Source organism: Cynocephalus volans, chromosome 11, assembly GCF_027409185.1.
Source record: "Cynocephalus volans isolate mCynVol1 chromosome 11, mCynVol1.pri, whole genome shotgun sequence".
In the NCBI taxonomy this organism is placed as follows: Eukaryota; Metazoa; Chordata; class Mammalia; order Dermoptera; family Cynocephalidae; genus Cynocephalus; species Cynocephalus volans.
Window position 1 is genome coordinate 60,085,845 of NC_084470.1, and position 20,334 is coordinate 60,106,178.

At 55.8% G+C, this 20,334-nt stretch overlaps 1 protein-coding gene across 12 annotated transcripts; it reads right to left on the reverse strand.

Moving 5' to 3' along the window:
• Positions 1-5,082: 5,082 nt before the first annotated feature.
• Positions 5,083-18,257, reverse strand: MST1R (macrophage stimulating 1 receptor). Of its 12 annotated transcripts, none has more exons than XM_063114578.1 (21): positions 18,233-18,257; positions 16,742-18,058; positions 13,545-13,733; positions 13,345-13,473; positions 13,001-13,171; positions 12,569-12,729; positions 12,041-12,206; positions 11,796-11,932; positions 11,275-11,436; positions 11,085-11,178; positions 10,716-10,925; positions 10,482-10,628; positions 10,236-10,401; positions 9,965-10,066; positions 9,686-9,889; positions 9,066-9,227; positions 8,734-8,915; positions 8,530-8,639; positions 8,101-8,266; positions 7,547-7,683; positions 5,083-5,665 (listed from the first exon to the last, which is right to left on the reverse strand). In XM_063114578.1, the coding sequence occupies exons 2-21, from the start codon at positions 18,008-18,010 to the stop codon at positions 5,380-5,382; spliced, it is 4,350 nt and encodes a 1,449-aa protein (XP_062970648.1). In that variant the 5' UTR covers positions 18,011-18,058; positions 18,233-18,257; the 3' UTR covers positions 5,083-5,379. The 12 variants fall into 12 exon arrangements, with proteins under 12 accessions (XP_062970648.1, XP_062970650.1, XP_062970649.1 ...); XM_063114580.1 differs by having other exon boundaries at positions 16,742-18,054; positions 18,188-18,251; XM_063114579.1 differs by lacking the exon at positions 18,233-18,257 and adding an exon at positions 18,188-18,227.
• Positions 18,258-20,334: the final 2,077 nt, after the last annotated feature.

The following is a 20,334-nucleotide window of genomic DNA, read 5'->3' on the forward strand; positions in this document are numbered from 1 at the left end:
GAGACATCTGTCTCAGCTAGTGTGTAACAGAACCAGACTCTGAAGCCAGGCCACCAAGCTCTGGACCCAACTTCAGGAACTTGTGGTGCCACCAGTGGGTGCCATGCCTAGAGCCATGTGGGCATGAGCTCTGCTGGAGGGGACCCAACATGTTCCACACCCAAGTTGTGTCCTGCATATACTTGCTCCTCCTCCTGACATCTTAGGAGGTAGCTCAGGCCTGGGAGAGGTCATTTTCCCTGTTGGGGCCACTAAGCCAGTGCCCTCAGGAACTTGCTGATGCTGAGTAAGGGCCAGGCTGAGTCCTTTGCCCTCAGAATTTTTGGCTGGTCAAAGCCCACTCCCATCTCTTACAGCTGAGGGGAGGGGCAGCAGGATGGGTAAGGAGGCTCCCAGGCTGGACCCCTTCTGCCCAGCCCCTAGGGATAGCACCCCTGTGCCCCTCCCCCCACATGTTTTTAAATAGTCTCTTACCAGGAGGAAGGGAGTCCAATTCTATTTCTGATTCTGGTAAGTAAGGAGGGCCAACATGTTGCCATAGCAACCTGGAAAGCCCCTCCCCCAGCTGGAGCCCATTCCCCAGGCTGAAGGCTGTTGGGTGGGAGGGGGGTGGCAAGGAGCTGGAAGGAGCTCAGTCTGAGCTAGGCTAGGCCTGATGGAGTCTCCTCTGTGAGGGCATGTCCCAGCATTGCCTTCCACCTCACACATCACCCCTCCAGGCAGCCTTTGGGGGAAGGCCCCAAACCCTGTGGAGAGAGTCCAGTCACCCTGAAAAACTCACCTCCCCCATGGGTCAGGCTGGAACCCTTCCACCTAGGAGGCCTTGAGGATGGTGGAGAGATGGCAGGAAGGGCATCGAGGGGAGAGGGGCAGAAAGCTACATTCTACCTGGAGATCTAGGGCTGGCCAAAGTCTCCTGACCTGCTTCTCCAACACGGACCTATTTTTGCTTAGTGTCCTCAGGAGGCAGCTAGCTCTGTCAAGTCCTTGGCCATAAGCTCTTCCAGTCTAGAAGGAGCCTTAAAGGGCTCCCAGTGCAACAACCACTTGATAATGAAGTGAAAAGCAAGGCGTATTTCCCTAGAGGTTCATCCCTGTCTGTTGTTCATGAGCTCACATACCAGTGCTTCTGCCCCACAGGTTGCAGACTGGTAGCATTTAGATCTGTGGAGGGAGGGCATTCCAGTTAGGAGCCCAGCTCAGGCAAAGGCAGGCTTCTGAAAAGACCCAGAAGGATTTTGCGATCTAACCCTCTCAGTGCTGATGGGAAACCAAGGCCTCAAGGAGGAAGGATGCACTCTCAGTCTCCTGGCTCTAAGCTCAGTACTCTGTCTGTGCCTTCATCTCCTGACCCTCTTCCTTGGAGCTATCCAAGTGACCTAAAGCCCTAGACCTCTTGCTTCCCTGAAGTTTCTCCTGGCCAGGATATACCCATTCCATGGAGGGAGGACCATGTTTTGAAGACACTGGCACCTCCTGCTTCCTGGCCCCCTTTCCTGACTCCAGAGGAAGACATCCAGGGCCAGAACACCAGCCCTAAGGAAATTTACGGCAGGGTGAGGGGAGATAATCCACTCCTAATCTGGGATATGGAAGGCAGAAACCATTAGGGCCAGGAAGATGTGGTTTCTGAGCTCTAAGGCAAAGGGAAATTTAAATAACAGATGTTTAAACAACCTTCCCTGCAAGCCAGCAGTGCAGTGACCCCTCTGCTGTGATGTGTTGCAGCTTAAAAATAGCCCACAATGAACCGCTCTGAGCCCCAATTGACTCAAACTTACGTAACTGTGTAAAAGATGGCCAGCCACATCAGCCCAGAGGGAGGGCAACAGCACAGTCGCCCTGACTGTGGCCCACAGCTGACTTAGGGGCTGGGTGAACTCCTCTCTCTCTCTCTCTCTGGGAGCAGCAACCCTTCCAGGAGCCAAAATAAGTGAGGGTGAAGGAAGTGCTGCCAGAAGCACATGAGGCTTCATGACTGCTGAGAAGAGACCTCCAACCACATGTCCAGAGTGGATGTGAGAAAAGCTATCCTCCTTCAGGGTGCCTACATAACCCAGGCCCAGTGGAGGGTAGGAGTGACTTGAAGATGATTAGGTCCGAGAGACAAGGACAGGAGCCTCTGTGGGCTGGGTGACTGGAGCTGCCCAAAGGATTCCTTTCTCCCTTTGAAGAGGGAGTTCCCTGGCTTGGAGGAACTTGTCAGCAGGATTGATACTTGGGTGAAGCTGTCACTGCCATTGAGGCCAGGGGTGGAGCTGACTGCTTGGGGGCCTCTAATTTTCCACGGTCCAGGCTACAACATCCCAGGAAGTACTTGTGGCATGAGGGAGGGAATGCTGCCTTCAAAGCTGATTGAATCCCATGATCTTGGCTACCAGCTTCTTCAAGCCCCATGCCTTTTCCCCAGATCCCAAATGCCCAGCCCAAGACTGGCCACTGAGTGTGCAGGTGGCTAAACCAAACTGAAAGAGAGCAGAGAGGAAAGTGAGGATGCCCCTGGCATTGGGAGCCTCTGGTGCTTGCTGGTTCCTCTCCCTCTGCCCACCAAAGAGTCAGAAACTTCTCTCAGCTCTTTCCCTGAGCTCAAAGTAGGACCACTATGGGGTTGGGCCCTGAGTCCCCACAGAGCCACAGACTGGGTTTGGGATGGGGCTATAGCTGGAGCCCACAGGTGTGATCCCCCAGACAGCCTTTGGGTCCCTGGGAAAATTCCCTGAAAGGCTGGGGCTGAGGCATAAGAGGAATTTCAGGCCAGACCCATGGTTCCCCATCAAAGCAGGTCAGTTAACGCCAAGCATGCCTTCCAGGTGTCAAATGACAATGACACTAATGGGCAGTCAGGAGGGTGTGAGTCATCTGCTGCTTCCTCAGCTCTAGCTCCCACCCTGGCCTCCCCCCAGCATTTACTCGCATCTGCTTGCCCCCAGCCCCACTGGGCTGAGATGAAGGGAGATGAGGCAGAAGATTTGATGCCTGTTTTCCTCACCTCTTGGTGTAGAGATCAGACTCCCAAAGCCCTGGGAGAAACCTCTACTTGCCACTTCCCACTCTACTGGCAGGCCCAGGCCTGCCAGGGCCACTAGCAAACTTCCCTTGCACTGCTACCTATCATACCTGAGCTACTACTCACGCCTCCTCCAGGGAAGAGTCAGCCCAGCCTTCACTAGCTCTGGAGTCCACTTAGAAACCTCCTGGTCTTCCCAGCCCATCTGGAGACCTAGAACTGACCCTCTTTACCTGTCCCCTCTGATAGGTGTCACCAATTTGAAGCTGTAAAACATTTCCAGCTCCTGACAGTCTGGATGGGCTTGGGTCTACCAGGTGGCTATGAAAATAAGCTCAGTGCTTGGGGGCTGCAGAAGTTGGGGGTGGTAGAAGCTGTACCACAATCCAGGAACCCAAGCACATGCTTAACTGGGGCCTCTCCCTGGAGAATTCTGGCTCTGAAGGTCTTGGCCCAGAAACACTCCCCAAAGCCCTGGCTGCACAGGACACCTGATACTTCCTGAGCTCTCTCCTCCTCCCACCCCCCTTCCCTCCTGTCCAGAGACCCCCACCCTCTCTGAGCCTCTTTTTAGTGAATAGATGAGCCAGTAGTCCAGGAGCTGCAGAGGCTCAGTATGGAAGGAGCCCCTGGGCTTTCTCCTCACTCCCCACCCAGGCTTAGAGCTTTGGGTCACCCTTAAATCCCCAGGATGAGGTTAAGGGGTGAGGACTGCAAGTGGAAGGGATGAAGATAAGTCCTTTCCAAGTGGTTCAGGGACGACAGCTCTGAGGGGTGCTCCAGGATACTCTGCTCACCTCTCTGCCAGCCTCAGGAGTAACATAACTATTTCCCTCATACACAGAGACAAGGGGTCAGTGGCCAAGTGTACGAGGCTACAACCTCCTCTGTGCCTGCACCATGAGATATCAGAGGTATAGCGGTAAACAGGCAGACAGACTCTGTCTCTGGCCCCTTTCAGTTGGTAGGCTCCTGACCTTTGGACCTCTGTACTCAAGCAGAAGAGTCCCCTTTTATCCACCTGTCCTCAGAGTCCTTAAGGTCCCCAGGACTGGGCCTCTCTCTGGCCTGAGGTGACAGAGTGGGCAGCAGTATGGGTAGAGAACAACTGAGCAGCTCTGGTCCCAAGGACACCCCCACTCTGCTTAGCAGGGAACTCTAGCTCCAAACCCAGGGGTCCATGTGTGACAGGGCACAGAACTGGGGGCTCAGAGAGGAAGGTGGCTGCCCCCCTTGGGGTGACCTTGGGTCTCCCAACTGAAGGGATGGAGGCCATGGGGGTCCTGAGCAAGGGAGAGTAAACATTATGACACATATCCTGGACCCAGGCACCCTGGTGCCCCAGCTACCCACACCAGCAGTCCCTGACTGTCCCCCAAGCAGTGAGAGTGTGTGGTAGAGATAAGAGGAGGGGGAAACTGTTCCTTTCCAGAGGAGCATGCCCCTCTAGCAACTATAGTGCAGTAGCCCTGACGAGTATAAATAGACCAGGCAACTGGTGCTTAGAAGTTGGCTCCTTGAAAGAGTGGAGCTGAGAGGCCTTGCTGCTGGCTCATCTCTCTGAGGGCTGCAAGTGCAATGCTGGCAGGGTTGAGGGGTGGGCAAATCTCCATGCTCTGATGGCGGGGAGAGGGAGAGGAGGATGCTAAAGATGGGGCAGGGAGCCCTGGAGAAGTGCTAGGGAAGGGGGGCAAGTGACCTGAGTCAATGAAGAAACCATCCTGGCTGTTACATGCTAGAGAACTCAGCTCACTCCTTTGGTTTCATCCAATAGTCTCAGAGCCCTATAACCTGGATCTGGGCCTTGCTCACTCTTCCTGTTCTATGGAACCTTCTTGCTAACCTTTCCAACCTCAGGGCCTTTGCATGTGCTACTCACTTTGCCAAAACTTTCTTCCCTCAACTCTATTTCTGGCGGTTTTTCCCCAGCAGATAGGGCCTCAGCAAAAATGTCACCTCCTGGGAGGCTTCCCTTACTTCTCTATTCATTTTTCTATGTAAAGCAGTCCTCCACTCAGAGAAGCCTCCTGTCTTTCATAGCATTTACCACAATTTGTACTTGAATATTCATTTACTTTTTTACTGGTTCAAAGGTCAGTGTCTGTGTGGTCACTGCTGAGCCCCCTGTGCTCAGCAGGTAGGGTACACAGCAGGCACTCCATAAATATGTGTGGCAGAGGATTGTCCTTACTGGCTCACTCTGTGGAGTGAGGAACCTAATTTGCCCTGTTCACCTATTGCCTCTGACGTTTAAAGGGCAGGGACAAGGTGGAGGCCCACTGCCCTCAGGCCTGGCATGGCCCAGAGGCAGCTTGGGGTCACCTCAAGGCTGCTAAGTAGGTCTAGCTCCATGGGCCAGCCTAGGGCTTAGGTCAAATGGGCCGAGGTGGCTCTGAAAGGGGCCGGGGCCGCCATGTGCTCCTATGTGTGAGTGGGGACTGCAGCCGTTCTGGGAGCACATTCACCTCATTGGAGATGCCAGGCCCCAGGTTAACCTCATCAGAGGCGCTGGGGCCCAGGTTCACATAGGCTGTGGGCAGCTGCACATAGTGGTCTCCAAGCAGTGAGGCCACTACCCGCTCCACTTCCCCCACTAGTGCTCTGAAGGTGGGTCGCGCTGTTGGTTCCACCTCCCAGCATCGCTGCATCACTTGGTACCTGCCGGGGAAGGAAGATATCAGGGGCAGGGTGCACCCCCAACCCAGAGATTCCCCACCCAGGCCCCCCCACCTGCTGTTAGACCCTTGGTGGGTCACATAGGGATGAAAACAGGTGACAGGACCTACTGCCTAGCATTGCCCATTCAGGAGCAGCTCTTCTCATCACTATTATTGCTATTCCAATTGTGCCTTGCCACTCTGGCAGAGGTTGAATTACCTCAGGAGTTAAGAGGTTAGTGACCCTGTGGTCTGGGCTGTGTGATCTTGGATAAGTTCCTTAACCTCTCTGTGCTTAGGGTGAGAAGATGCCTGTGAAGTGCTTAGTACAGAGCCCAGCTCACAAGCTATCATGGTTATCATCACACATCTTCCAGGAAGGAAGCCTGGGTCCGCTGAAATGGGTGTTAACACTCTGAAACAGGAGTGTTGGGGCAGCACTTGTGACAGCATGATGCCCAAGCAGAGGTTCTCCAGGTTTGCCTGGTGGGTCCTAGGGCATACCTTGTTATCTTAGGGATATCATCCATGCCTTAAATGATACTTTAAGTATCCTACAAACAGTTTCCCAGATTTTTTTTCGGGGGGGGGGGAGTGGGCTGGCTAGTACGGGGATCCAAACCCTTGACCTTGGTGTTATAACGTCATGCTCTAACCAACAGAGCTAATGGGACAGCCCAATTCTCAGACTTTCTGAGGGTGTTACTGTTATTATCCCCACTTTACAGATGAGGAAACTGAGGTCCAGAAAGGAGAAGGGACTTTCCCTAGTGTGTGGATGCTCTGGTGTGCCACCCAGATCCCCCTTCATTCAGGTCTGGAAGTCTTGCCTGCTAATGGCTCTTGGCTTAGGCCCTCCCTAGGAATTGCCCTAGGCAAAAGAGAACTGCCTCTGCCAAGATCACACCCCCTCCTCAGAAGCAGCCTGTGACCAGTGACTAATTAATGCCTGGTACAAAGACCTGGCCCCTTGTCTCAATTTTGGAAAACTCTGAAGGGCCATCCCAGCTCAAGCAGTCCCCGTGGGACGGGCTGAAGCCTCTGTTGCATCGGCATCACAGCCCGACTTCTCCCTCTGCCCAGTTCTGCTTCGCTCACCCTCAAGCTACCAATAAACCCCCTGCACATAAATTTGCATCTGAGTCTGTTTCAGGGAGCCCAACCTGGATGCAGGTAGGCAGTGAAGTTAACTTCCCTTACTTCAAGCCAGATGCATTAGTGAGGAGAATAATAAAGACCAAACCCAGGCAGGTAGGGCTGTGAGAAAGGGCTACTCACAACCTTTCTGAAGCACAGCCTGAGACAGGAGTCATCAACCACTCTTGCATGTGACCTGGTTCTTCCCGTTCTAACTGTGCAGACCTGGGCACAGCTGAGGTATGCCTGCTGCTTATGAAGTTGAACTTCGGCACCAAACCCACCCCACAGGTACACTGATGACAACACAGCTGCCGCCATCCATCTGGGAATAGGGAATCTGAAACTCCATCCAGTGGGGAAAAAACCTGATCTGGAGATGCAGAGGGGGCTGCTGTGGGAGCTAATAGAAACTTTCCTTGTGGCTAAGTGAGTGGAAAATGTGGAAAACAGCCCCCCTTTGCCAGGCTGAGGGGAGAGGAGTGCTGGGAAATGAAATCACTGGCCTCAACCCAGACTCTGAGTTCCAAATGCTGTTACCATGGAAACTGTGAGGTCCTCTCAATGTCCTCCCCTGCATGGGGGTGGGACCAGTCCACAGATAAGAAAACTGAGGCCTAGAGAGAGTCCCTTTCCTGGTCAACCAGAGGGTCAGTCAGAAAGCCAGGCAGGAACTCTGTCTCCTGCCCCCTCCTTGGCTCTGGGGCTCAGCTCTCCCTCCCCACTACCACCTCCACATACTCACAGAGAATTGGGGCAATACTCAGGCTGGGGAAGGCGCCGACCCTGGGCCAGGAAGTGGGTGATGTCAAATGGGTCGATGTGAGGGTATGGTGGGGCACCCCGTGTCAGCAATTCCCACAACAGCACACCAAATGACCACTGTTGGGAGGAAGGTAAGGGGACTCAACTCTCACCCCAGATTTGGGGAGGTCCCCCAGGTCTCCTACCTCCCACAGTCCTTCAGCTGGAAATATGGGACTCCGCCCTCCATTCAGAGCCCATTTCTCAATACCTCACAAGTGTCTTCCCTTTGTCTCCTCCCACCACCTCAGCCTGCCCAGAGTTGGGACTAGGCAAGCCCTGGATTGTCTGTGAGTAGCCAATGAGTTCACAGCCTCCTCTTGCTCTGGTGAGTGTCAGATTCTATCTTATACCTGCCCAAGAGGTGGGCAAATGGGCTGTGGGGGTTGCCTAGCCTGGGCCTTCCCTGAGCTCAGGTCATCCAGAGCTGCATGGGTAAGGCCAAGTGCTTTAGGGCACTGAGGCCATATGGATTCTAGGTCAGGTGGGCCTTACCACATCAGACTTGGTGGTGAATCTGTAGGTCTGCAGGCTCTCCAGTGCCATCCACTTGACAGGTAGGCGAGCATGGCGGTGCTGTTGAACACTATAGTACTCCTTGTCCAGAACACCACGGGCCAGACCAAAATCAGCCACCTTGACTGTGAATGACTCGTCCAGCCTGGGAGAGGAGGTCATACTTAAGACTGGCCCTCTACCAGGCCCTGAACCCACCTGTTCCAGGCCCTTACAGAATTTCAGAGCCACAGTGTCCCGTGCAAGCCTGCACTGGGCAAACAAAAAAACTGAGGCCCAGAGAGGGGAAGACATGCCTAGGGCTGCACAGCAAAGGCTTGAGTGGGTCCTTCCCTAAGGTGGCCTTGGGAAGCTGCCTACCCTTGTACCCTGACGCCTTGCTCTACCCCAGCTACTCTGGCCTCTCACATGCAGTTTCGAGCAGCCAGGTCCCTGTGCACAAACTTCTGTTCTGCCAGGTACTCCATGCCGCGGGCTACCTGCAGGCCGAAGCTGATGAGGTCCTTCACGGTGGGATTCTGGGGGCACAAGTGGACTGGTGGGCAAGGGCACAGCAGCTCCATCTCCAGCTGCTGCCCAAGCCCCCCCACCCAGGGCCAGCTGAGCACTCACCCGCTGAGGTGAGCGGATGAATTGGAGCAAGTCTCCATGGCGCATATAGGGCAGCAGCACACGGGGCAGCCCTTCAGGGGGCAGCATGATACCGATGAGAGCCAGCACGTTTGGGTGGTGCAGGCCACGCATGAGCAGCCCCTCTCGCAGGAAGGCCTCCACCTCCTGCACCTCTGTGATGCCTATAGAGCAGCTTGAGTCAGGACTGGGGCAGGGAGGCACCTTAAAAGGGTCAGGTGGGAAAATGGAGAAGAAAGGTCTCCTGCTCAGGGTCACTCAGTAGGTGGTAGCACAGCAGGAGCGAGGACCCTCCCAGCCTCTGCCACACTTACGACTCAGTGACTTGATGGCACAATGGATTCGATTCTGGGCCTGGTCTGTGTATTCTCCATGGTAGACAACTCCAAAGTGGCCTGGTGCAAGGCAGATGGTGAGAGGGGCTCCCAGGCTTGCATCACACCCTCTCATTGATAACCAGAACTCGGAGCACCAAACTGGCCAATCCGACATTAAAAACAAGCAGTGTGAGGGCCGGCCCGTGGGTCACTTGGGAGAGTGTGGTGCTGATAACACCAAGGCCACGGGTTCAGATCTCTGTATAGGGATGGCCAGTTAGCTCACTTGGAAGAGCGTGGTACTGACAACACCAAGTCAAGGGTTAAGATCCCCTTACCAGTCATCTTTAAAAAAAATAAAAACAAACAAGCAGCGTGACAGCAGAGCTTGCAGCCCCCTCCCATGCCCTCTTAATCTACACCAGAACCCACTGCATGTAGAACTCTTCTAATACCTATTTTACAGATGAGCAAATGGAGCCTCAGAGAGGTTAAGTGGTATACCCAAGGTCACACAGGTTGGTGAGAAGTCCAGAGCAGAGTCTGGTTCAACTGTCCTTTGAGCCCACGTCATCTCAGGACTCCATGTCTGCCCCAGCCTGACCTGGCCCCCATACCTTTGCCAATGATGCGGTTACTGTGGGTGACCACCCGCTCATGGGGAATCAGCACATCCTTGACCTCAGCCAAGAGCGCAGAGTCCAGGTCCCTGAACTGAATGGATTCTGTCCATAGCAGTGGGAAATGGGATGCATCCCTGCTGTCTGAGGATGTTCTGTGGACCCAAGTGGTGGAATCCAGACCATCAGTGGCAGCAAGTGCTGTGGGGAGAGAAGGAATGAGGGGCTTGTGGGGAGAGGTGGTGGCCCTAGCTTCTAGCACCTCCACCATCTCACCAATGCCTTTTCTGCAGTCAGAGCCTGAGTGGAGCATAGGCAAGGACATGGCTCCAGCAGTCTGGTCCAGGGAAGCCAGATCATCCAGGTCAGGAGAAAGGACTGTGGAAAGATAGCCCCTGGTGGCCAGCTTCTCCAAGCTCCTAGGGGTCGACCTCCCATCAGGGAGGTATGGGAGACCCCTAAGGCCTGGACAGAGAGAGGATGTAGGGAGTTGGAGATGCCATTTTGGGGGGTATGGGCTGAGTCAGGGTGGGAGTGGAGAGCTCACCTCGCTGCTTCCTTCGCCACCAATAGTTGAAGATCAGAGCGGCAGCCAGTGCAGTCACAAGCACGAGCAAGGCCAGCAGGACACCAAGGAGTATGCTCTGTGGGGTCCCCTCTGGGCCTGGCCGCACCACCCTACCCAGGATGTGACACCCACCATCCACGCAGACCTGAAGGCAGGTGGCAGCTCAGGCCCAGCCTGCGGGCCTTCGACCCATGTTTCCCATGGAGGGCTGGCTGGGCTGCTTACCTGAAGTGGGGCGCCATCCATGCCAAGTTGCAGGGAGGGGGTTAGGGGACAGACAACCACATCCCCCCGGAGCTCATGCTGGCAGCTCTCACCACCCACAGTCACATTCACATCCACGCAGTCAGCCACAGCGCCCAGACCAATATACTGCAAAGAAGGTCATGAGGACCAGCCAGTGGCCTGGCCCCCATCTCCTAATGCCCCACTGCCCCTGCCACCATCACCCACACTTACCTCAAACTTAATGGCAGCCTCCTCAGGCTTTAGTGGGGCTAGGTTGGTACTTGGTGGACGGGGTGGTGGTAGGAAGCGAAAACCAGGCAGTGTGAAGCCAGCAGCTCCATCCCCCTGGGCACTTAGACTGCCTGTCACCCACCCCTGGGGGTCTCGGACCACATAGTCAGGCAGGCGGCACTGACGCTGCTGTGGAAGCTGCCCCTCACACTGTTGGGACCCACATGGGAGTAGTTAGCCAGGTGTCCCACCTGTGGCTGCCCCAGTCTCCTCAGCCCAGTATGGGGTAGGGCTGGAGCTCAAGAGTTTGGTCTAGCCTTCCTCCGTCTTGGCCAGTGCCCACTTCCACAGCTGTTATCACCCGCTCACCCTTTTCTCCACCTCCCTAAGCCCATCATGGAATGACAGCACTAGATGCCACACTGAAGTCAGATGCTGGCCATGGATGGTGACATGGGAGCCACTGTGGAAAAAGGGAAGGTGGTGAGCTTTGGGTGCTCTCCAAGGCTGGCTCTCTTGTTATTCGGAGGCCAGTGATGAGCAAAGAAGTGGCACTTACGTGTAGCCGCAGTTGGGCTTAATGCCCAGCAAGATGGGGTCTTCCCTATAGTGAAAAGTCCAGGACCCAGGCACCTCAGCACCCCCCACCTGCAGGCGGAGGGGAACAATGGCCGTGGCAGCCCCAGGGGGTGTGGCACATAAAAGCTGCCCCTCGCTGACCCTGCAGGAGTGAGGGATTGGGCTCAGGGATATCTCCTTTGAGACTGCCAGGCCCACCTCCTCCAGGGGCCTGCTGATCCCTCCCAATTCCTCTGTTGGTCATCTCTTCCACACTCTCACACTCCATGAGTCAATCTGAAGATAGAGTGGTCCCAGTAAGACCTCCAAGAGGGCAGGGAGGGAACAGGTTCTCTTGCCTCTGGGCTAGAGGGTACAGCAGATCCTTCTTCCTAGACCTGCTCTGCACATTGACCATGTAACTAAGCCTTCTTCCCTCCATCCCGACAGGATCCAGGTCCCCACCAAGGGTCCCTTGGGAGGGGCCTGTGGCCTCACATTTCCTTGCCTGCCAGCATTTACCGTTCCAGCAGGCATTCAGTCCCATTGACCAGTACAGCCCGGCTGGTGCCTACAGAAAGGCTGTGGCCTTCAAGGGTGAGAAGGGTGCCCCCTGCCCGTGGGCCAAAGAGGGGTTGCACTGCTGTCAGCACTGGCTCCTAAAAGGTCACAAAGGTGGTTTAACTGGAACAGGGCCTCCACTCTAAGCCCTTCCTTTCCCATACCACACACTGGCCAAGGGCACAGATAGGGTTAGGTAGCCTTACCATGAAAGAGAAGCCTCCCAGCACGGAGGTGCCATCTACCCGGAAGTGCCTGCCTGGTGGCATGTTAGTCACTGTGAGGCTCACGTTGGTAGGCCCCACTGCCTGGGTGCCCAAGGGTTCCAGCTCACACTCAAGCTCCTCTACGAAGTCCTTCTGGGGAACTGGGCTAGGGAACCAGGGAACCCCTGAAGTCAGCTGGGAATCATACAGGCCTGGCTGCATGCCTACCATAAGCCACTGGGCTCAACTGAGCCTGAGGATAGCATCTTTCCACCCATGACTTCCTCCAGGGCAGGCAGAATCTGGCAGGGCAGGGGCTAACCTTGCCCGGTCCATGACTCAACAGACAGGCAGGGCACGTGCAGGCTCAAAATGAGAACAGACGTCTCCCTAGACACAAAGCAGCCAGAGCCACTGCAGCTTGCCCCATACTCCCTTGCCTCTGATAAGCAGAGGACAGGGTCTCACAGGGAAGGGACTGCTTGGTTGCCCTCATCAGGGATAGGGAGGGCAGGGACCAGGTTGTACCTGAGGTTCGAAGAATCCTTGGGCAGCAGCCGGCAGGGACTTTGGCCCACAGTAACCTGATGGGTTCCCTCAGGCATCAGACCAGGAGGATGCAGGTAGAAGTTGGAGCCACACAGAGTCAGTCTCATACTGCCCCTTAGGGGTCCACTGTGGGGGTAGAACTGAAGTGGGGGAAACAGCCTGAGTCCTTGTGTCTCAGGCTGCTTCCCCCAAAGTTTTCTGCTATACTCTTTGCCTGCCCATACTCCAGCCATTCTGGGTCACTTGTTAGTCCTCATTCAAGCACTTTCTTGCCTCCAAGTCTTTGCATGTGCCATCCCCAATGTCAAGAATGTCCTCTTTGTAGATACTGAGGATACCCCAGTCCTGAGGAAGATCATGGTCGAGACTTGCTAACCACTCTTACTTGTTCCCTGCTGGGGGAAGCCAAACCTTGGTAAGCTCAGGTGGGCAGTGATCCTGTTGCCAGGAGCCAGGACATTCCTCCTGCCGGCCGCACATGCCTCCACACCAGCCACAGCCCATGAAACGCTGTGCCCGCAGGCAATGCCTGCAGGTGAGGAAGTGGTGGCAGCCGGGGCCCCGGATAGGTACCTGGAAGACCTTGGGGTGGCAGATAGGTGGCTTAGGGGTAGCAGTAGGGGAGAGTGGGCAGACCCTCTTGATCCCATTGTAGATTAGGGTGGTGAGAACTGTGTGTCCATGCCTCCCTGGATTGGATGGAGAGGCTGTGCTCCCACAACCCCGGCCTCAGGCCCTGCCCCTGTCCACCTCACCTGGTCCCCAGAGGCAAAAAGTAGGTGGTCCCCAAGGCGACTGATGTCCCGCTGCACAGGCTGCCCATTGCTGCCCAGCGAGAAGTTGGACACATACAGCAAGTAGTTGAGTGACCTGGCCAGTTCCACCTGGGACAGGTCAGCTGTGAGCAAAGTGGGGATGAAGACAGGGACCCAGGGCCAATGGGATGGAAACCTACCTGCAGGATACGCCCATCAGCTGTGCCCATGTGAGCCACTGTGACATTATCAAGACGTGTCACATGCAGTGCAGTGACCTGCACCTGTCCCAGCAGCCCATTGAATAAGTCCACACGTGAGAAGCTTCTGCTGACCAGCAGAGGAAAGTGGCGACAGCTGGTGTTGGGGCTGGGGGCCTCCAGGATGGGCTGGGGAGAGTCAGAGAAGGGAAGCCGTCAAGGTTCAGCCCCATGCATTGATCCCTTGGGGCCTTTGTCAGTGACCACAGTGGCCCAAAACTCCTGCTCCTCACCTGGCCTGCCTGGAGAAGGCCCTGGGCCTGCTAGTTACCTGCCCCCAACCTGCGCCATGGGGCTCTCAGAGGTAGCAAGGGCAGGGAAGAAGGCCCATGCTGGAAGGCCAGTTTCCCCTGCTCCCGGCCCTACCTTGCCATGTCCGTTCTGAAAATGAGTTTCTGAGTCTTACAGACCCAACTCCATTGCATCCTCACAGCTGCCCTGTAGAGTGGATGCTCTCACCATCCCCATTTTACAGATGAGCAAACAAGCTCAGAGAGCTCTGGTCACTTGTTCAAGGCCTCAGCCCTTCAGGGAAAAGCCAGGTTGGAAGTCTGAGCTCTTAAGCAGAGCTCTCTCCTGCCCCCTGCTGGCTCTGCTCTGCTTCTCTGGGTACACTGTAGGAAACCCTGTCCCCTCTGGGCTTCAGTTTCCCCACTCGCACAAGGGGCTGAACTCTGAGGTTAATTGACCAGCACAAGAATGGTAACATGGTCCTTCTCCCTGAGACTGCAAAGGTCTTCCTGCACCTCTAGCTGCTACCTACACTTCCTTCAGAGTACAAAAGGGATAAACCAAGGCCCTATGGCCTGGGTGCCAGGCTAAGCCCCAGAGGCTGCAAGACACTAACCTCTGCCCTGCTCTTAGCAAGGGGGTGTTTGAGGGGTTGCACTCATGCCCCAGGGCAGGACTGTGGAAGATTCTGGGAAACTGGGAAGCCAGGGTATGAATCTGAGTTATCAGAACTGGGTGTGAGGTTCAGGGAAGGCTCAGTAGCCAGCCCTAGGTGCTGAGGACTCTCCCTTGCCTTGAGGGCACTCCTCAAGGAAGGAGCTTCTGAACCCTCCATCAGACCACATAGGCTTAACCCAGTCTAGAGACCTCAGCTTTGATAAGGAGCCCTGGGAGTAAGGTCAGGTGCAGAGCTGGGCCTGGAAACCCCACACCCTGGATCTGTATTCTTGGTGGGTGGGGACTGGAACTTTGTCCTCACTTGAGGCAGGAAAAGGGCTTGGCCCTAGCCCGAAGTCTGCCAGGTGTTTTAAGCATGACTCAGGGACAGGTGGGGCTCTAGGGCTGAAATGAGGGCCTAGTCCAGCCAGGGCCACATCCCTGCCTGCTTGGCCCTAGATCCCAGGGCCTTAGCTCTGGATTCCCAGGCTTGTCTAACTGTTCCCATCTCCTGAAGACATTTGACTTTAGTGTCCAGTGCCCCATGGAGGATCCACACCCTACCTGAATCCATGAAGGACAGGCACCAGCTTTGAGTCTCTCAGGCTTCCTAAGGCCAACCACTATGAGCACACTGTGGGTGCTGCTCCAGTGGCTGCATGATCAGAGTCACTGGACAAACACTGTACAGGCTGGTTCACACACCTCCCAGGGGCATGGCCAGCCTGTGGGCAGGGCCCAAGATTAGTGGTCCCGGAGCCTGGCACTGCCCAGTCGTGCTGGGTGTCTTCTGACCCACCGACCACTAGCCATGTTGGGGAGAGGTTCTGACTTCCCAAAGGGAAGGACAGGGAGCCAGGCAGGGCTGTCCAGGCGCAGACAAAGAGTCCCCACCCCTAGGGCCTCTCAACCCAGATATAGTCAGCTGAGAGAGAAAGGCTGAAGATTCCACACCCCACGCTGAGTGTAAGTTCTCCTCCCACCTCTGGGGCATCAGTAAGAGCTAGGTTAGCTTAATTGGTTAGAGCACAGTGTTGTAACACCAAGGTCAAGGGTTTGGATCCCTGTACTGGCCAGCCATCAAAAAAAAAAAAGAGAGATGGAAAGGAGTCAGTCAAGAATGTCACAGCAGGGCCAGGGGCACAGGGTGGACAGAGACTCAAAAAAGTGGCTGTGGATCAGCTTGATGAAAGGCCACTCATCCAATGCTCCATTCAACCCATGTCCTTGGTCTAATATAATATTGGGTGGGATTGTTTCAGTGGCTTTGAGGAATTAGTTTTGGTTTTGTCCTCAGGTTAGCATTTTAAGAAATATCCTGTTTGTTTCTACTCCTGCTGCTTGATACCATGGCTGGAGAGAACTTGGGTAGGGTCTATTAGAAGGGGTCCTCAATTTAGCATGGGCTGCAAGACCTCCTGTCTGGGGCCGGGCCTCAACTATGGTGGAAGAAAGTCAGGGGTGGACCAGTTCCAGCCAGCCCCTCCTAGTCCCTTACTCATCCCCAGATGTTTATAGTTGCTTGCACAATACTGGGATGAAGTTCCCAGTACCTTGCAGAGCCAAGCTGCCTTCCCATCATGTCTTGAGTCCTTTCCCAATCACCCTATGGAAAATGGGTTAGTGAAGCCCAGGCCATGCAAGCACCCCAACAAGCACCCAGGCTTCCAAGATCCAGGAGTCTCCTGGGAACCTGGCATGGGTTGGGGTAGGGGAAGGAGGGGGAGATTCTTTGATAACTCCTGTCCCACCCCTTTTAGAAAGTAGAGCAAAACAAATGCTCCCATAGGGAAAATGAAACTGTTGGAAAGCAGCTGTGAATCTGTGAATCTGCTAGCATCTGCCTGTGTGTATATTTCTGCATGGGGGGGGGATCTATTTTTCCGCGTGTGTCCCTGAGGGTATGGGTGGTGGACAGACAGAAGGGGATCCCATCATTCTACCCAGAGTTTGGGAGCTGTACTGGCAAAGAAACAGTTATGTTGCAATCCTGTTCTCACATAACCAGGGAAACTACCTAAAAAATCAGAGGCCACAATGGGTGGGAGGGTGAAAGAGCAAAATGAGGCAGTGACAGGGGCCAGCCTGGCTGGGAGATGAGCCTCCAGTGTGGTCTTTGGCTAATTTCTCACACCACCCCGAGCACTTAGGAATTAGGTGAAAGAGAATGCTTCTCTCTGCCTGCCCTCCCCCTCCCAGGCCCTTTCAGTGATGTAAGGGAAGCAGCCTGTATTCAGCCATGTACTCACAGGTAAGGGCCCCTTCTTTTTGCTCACCGGATTGGGGCAAAAACTAGGCGACTGGAAGAAGTCGAGGCCTCGCCGGAGGCCCGGAGGGACTGGGGACTCACAACAGCTCTCCACACCCTCATCGATTAAGATGTCCAGCAGGTCAATAGGGAAGGCACAGACGACAGAGTTGGGGCCCACGCCGGAACCGCCCTCCCCTCCAGCCGCGAAGACCCCGAACAGCACTTCCTGGCCTTCGGCAATGCTCAGTTCAGCCGCCAGTTGGGCGCCCACTGGAGCTGAGTGGGCTGCCCGCAGCACTGGGTAGGGCTGCCCACCCTTTGGGGCCCCGCGGCGACGGCGCTTAGGCGCAAAACGGCAATCGAGGACCAGCTCCCGGTAATCGTCCAGTGCCGTCTCAGTGGCGCTGAGCCGCGCCAGGCGCGTGTGCAGGGCACCAGGAGCATCTGTCACGCTGGCCGGCTGCACGGTCAGGAAGTAGACAAAGGCTCCCGCGCGGAAGCTGTGCACGTATTCGATACGGTAGGAGGCGAGATGCTCAGGCATCACTGACAGCGCTGCAAAGCCTGGGGCAAATCCTGAGATGTCGGCCTTGAGGCGCCGGATGGATACCGAACGTGGGCTGAAGCTGGCGGCCACGGCTGCGTCCAGGGAGGACGCCACGTAGAAGTAGGAGGCCTGGCCCTGCTCAACCACGGTCACGCGAGTGCCCAGTGGGCTGGCCACACAGTCAGGGCAGTCCTCCGGCTGATTTTGGTGGGCCGAGAAGAGACACGCTGGCGCCGCCAGATGCAGGGCTGTCCCACGGTGCTCCAGCTCATGCAGGAAGCAGCGGCCCAGCAGGCTCGTGCCACAGCTCACCAGCGCGGGCAGCGCCGGCTCCAGCACCAGCACCAGAGTATCTGTGTCGCCTGGTGGGCCGTGGGGGCCCGGGCCACAGGCTGCGCATGTCTGGCAGTCAGAGTCCCCAGCAGGGCCAGTGGTCAGGCTCTCAACAGTCTGCAGGTCAGGTCCAAGCACGTGCAGGTGATTGCGTGTGGCCACAAACACGGCACTCCCATCCCTGCCGCCCTCGTAGGTCGCTATGGCCTGTACTGGGCCGCCAGCAGAATAGCTGGGCACCACATACCTCACGTCAAAGTTACGGGAGGCCGCGTAGGGAGTGCGCGGGCACTGCCAGTCCCGGCCAGCTGCGGGCATCGCAGACTGCAGCAGTAACGGCAGCAGCAACAGGGAGGACTGCGGCAGCGGCGGCGGGAGGATCTCCATCGAGGCCGAACTGGGGCTCCTCGGGGATCCCTGCGGGCCTCGGCCTGGCTGAGAGGAGAATCGAGGTCTAGGGTGGGCCCAGCGTTAAGCAGTGGTCCCGAGAGCCTCCAGGAGGCCGACTCCCGCCCCGGGTTCCTGTAAAGCCCAACCCCTTCGCCTGCCCTCGGGTCTGAGCACCTGACGCCGCCGGACACACAGGCAGGGAATGGAACAGCGCCTCACCTGCCGCCCCAGCTGCCGCTTCAAGCTGGCCCTTAGAGCAAAGTCGACCCGAGTGCGCCGGCCCCGGCGGGAGGGGCCGGGCTATGGGGGAGGGGCGGGGCTGGGGCGGAGCCGTGTTGAAGGCGTGACCCTCCGCCCCTCAGACTCTTCCGGGCACTTGGAAGCCTGGGTCTTACACCTTCCCTTGGGCACCTTTTTTTCTCAGGCCTGTGGGTGTGGGTGGAGGGGCCTGGAGGGAGGTGAGCAGGCGTGAGCCGGCCTGAGCCGTCTGATCCCGTTCCCCCGCAACCGGCTGGGTCCAAGTGAGAAGCGAAGGATCCTTTCTTGGGTTGAGCTAGTCTACAGCAACACCTTCAGATGCTGGTTCCCATACTTGACCTGGGGAGCCCACAACGCGGGAAACAGAGATCAGGAGTATATGGAAGACCAGAGGAGAGATATGGGGAACTCTAGCAAGGGATCGTATGATGCACCACCCTGTGGGCAAGGACTATCCTTCCATGCATCTGTTCTGATCTGTCAGTGACAAGATGGTATCAGAAGAAGTTGTGTTGTGACCTGCCTGCCCAGGGCCATAAGGGTCAGAGTTAGAGAGGCAGCTTATGTGGAGGCCCAACCCTAGCTCTGGTCCTTCCACTGCAGCCTCAGTATACAGAAGCTGTATGATGGGGGTAAAACCACTATACTGGCCTCAGGAAGGACCCCCCTTCCTTCCTGGCCCTGCTACAGAGCACCTCTGATATGGCGGAAGCATGGGCTTTGGCTCACAGACATCTCTAACCTGCTCTTGTGACCCTTGTTGGGACTCGGTCACTGAAATGAGAATGTAGTTCTGGTTAGGAGCTTGTCCAGAGTTCTGTCTTCAGTCTGTTTATGGGTGGATGTCTGAAGCCTAGTTCTGTTTTGCCAATTTCCTCACCTGAACCTCAGCAGCTGCCACTTGGCAACTGATCCTCCCCAACACTGCAGTGAGGCCCTGGAAGACAACCTTAGCCTGACAGCCCCCTCAGCCAGGTTGGCCTGAACACTGGAGGGAGGGAAAGCTTCAAAGGATGGCCATGGGCTGTGAACTGTGAGTCCTAGGACTGCAGAGGATAAGGGGTGCTGGGGGAGAGAGGAGCTCTCATCCTGAGAGGATTCAGCCTGGCCTGGGGAGCTGTATCTCCTCCACTTCCCTACCCAGTCCATACTTCTGTGCCTGCATCCCCTTCCTATCCTGACCTTTGTAAATACTGTTCCTCGTCCTAGGAACAACTTTTCCCTTTCCTCCTCTTGCAGCTTAGATGGCATCTCCTCCAGGAAGCCTTCATGACCCAGACTGTGCCAAGCACCTCTCCTGGGTCCCACAGACCCTGTGCTACACCCACCCCAGCACAGTTCACTCTGGACACTCCCCTCTTCCTCCATCCCCATTGCAGGACTCCCCTCCTTCTAGGCTGGAGCTCCAAGAGCACCTGGTGACAGAGAGAGGAAATGGAACATGGGGCGGCCACACTTTTTGAAGGGAGGGTACTGCACCCAAGGCAACATAAAAGACACTCCCTTCCCCAGAATCCAAACTGGCTTAGAATTGTCTGTAATATCGTGTCAGCAGTACAGGGATACAGTGTCACTGTACATAGTCCCAGGAATCTTAAATGGTGAAGATAGTATATGAAAGGTATGTGACCAGATTGTAAAATCAAAAAAACAAACAAAAAGAATTGACCCAGAAATGAATAAACACCCAGCAAAAACCATGGTGATTTTCCTGAGGTACACTATCAACCTGTCTAAAGACAGCCACGTAGGGCAAAAAATGAAATGAAACATTCTCCGCCTGGCACCCAGACAGGGGTTCACATAACCCCTATCCTGCCTCCAGATGTTTGGAGAGATTTCTGGGGGTTGGAGACTTCACAAACCTTCTTACATCTCCCCGCCCACCTGTTTTTGGGGTGGGGAGTGAAGCAGCCTTCAGTTGGTACTCTACTGCCACTGTGTGGCCATGCTGATGACTACCCCCAGGACAACGCCACCTCTCAGGAGGCAGCCTTGGTCCTCAAGAGCAGGGGTCCACAGGACCACGCTTTCCTTCTTCCCCATTTGCAGGCTCTGCAGGA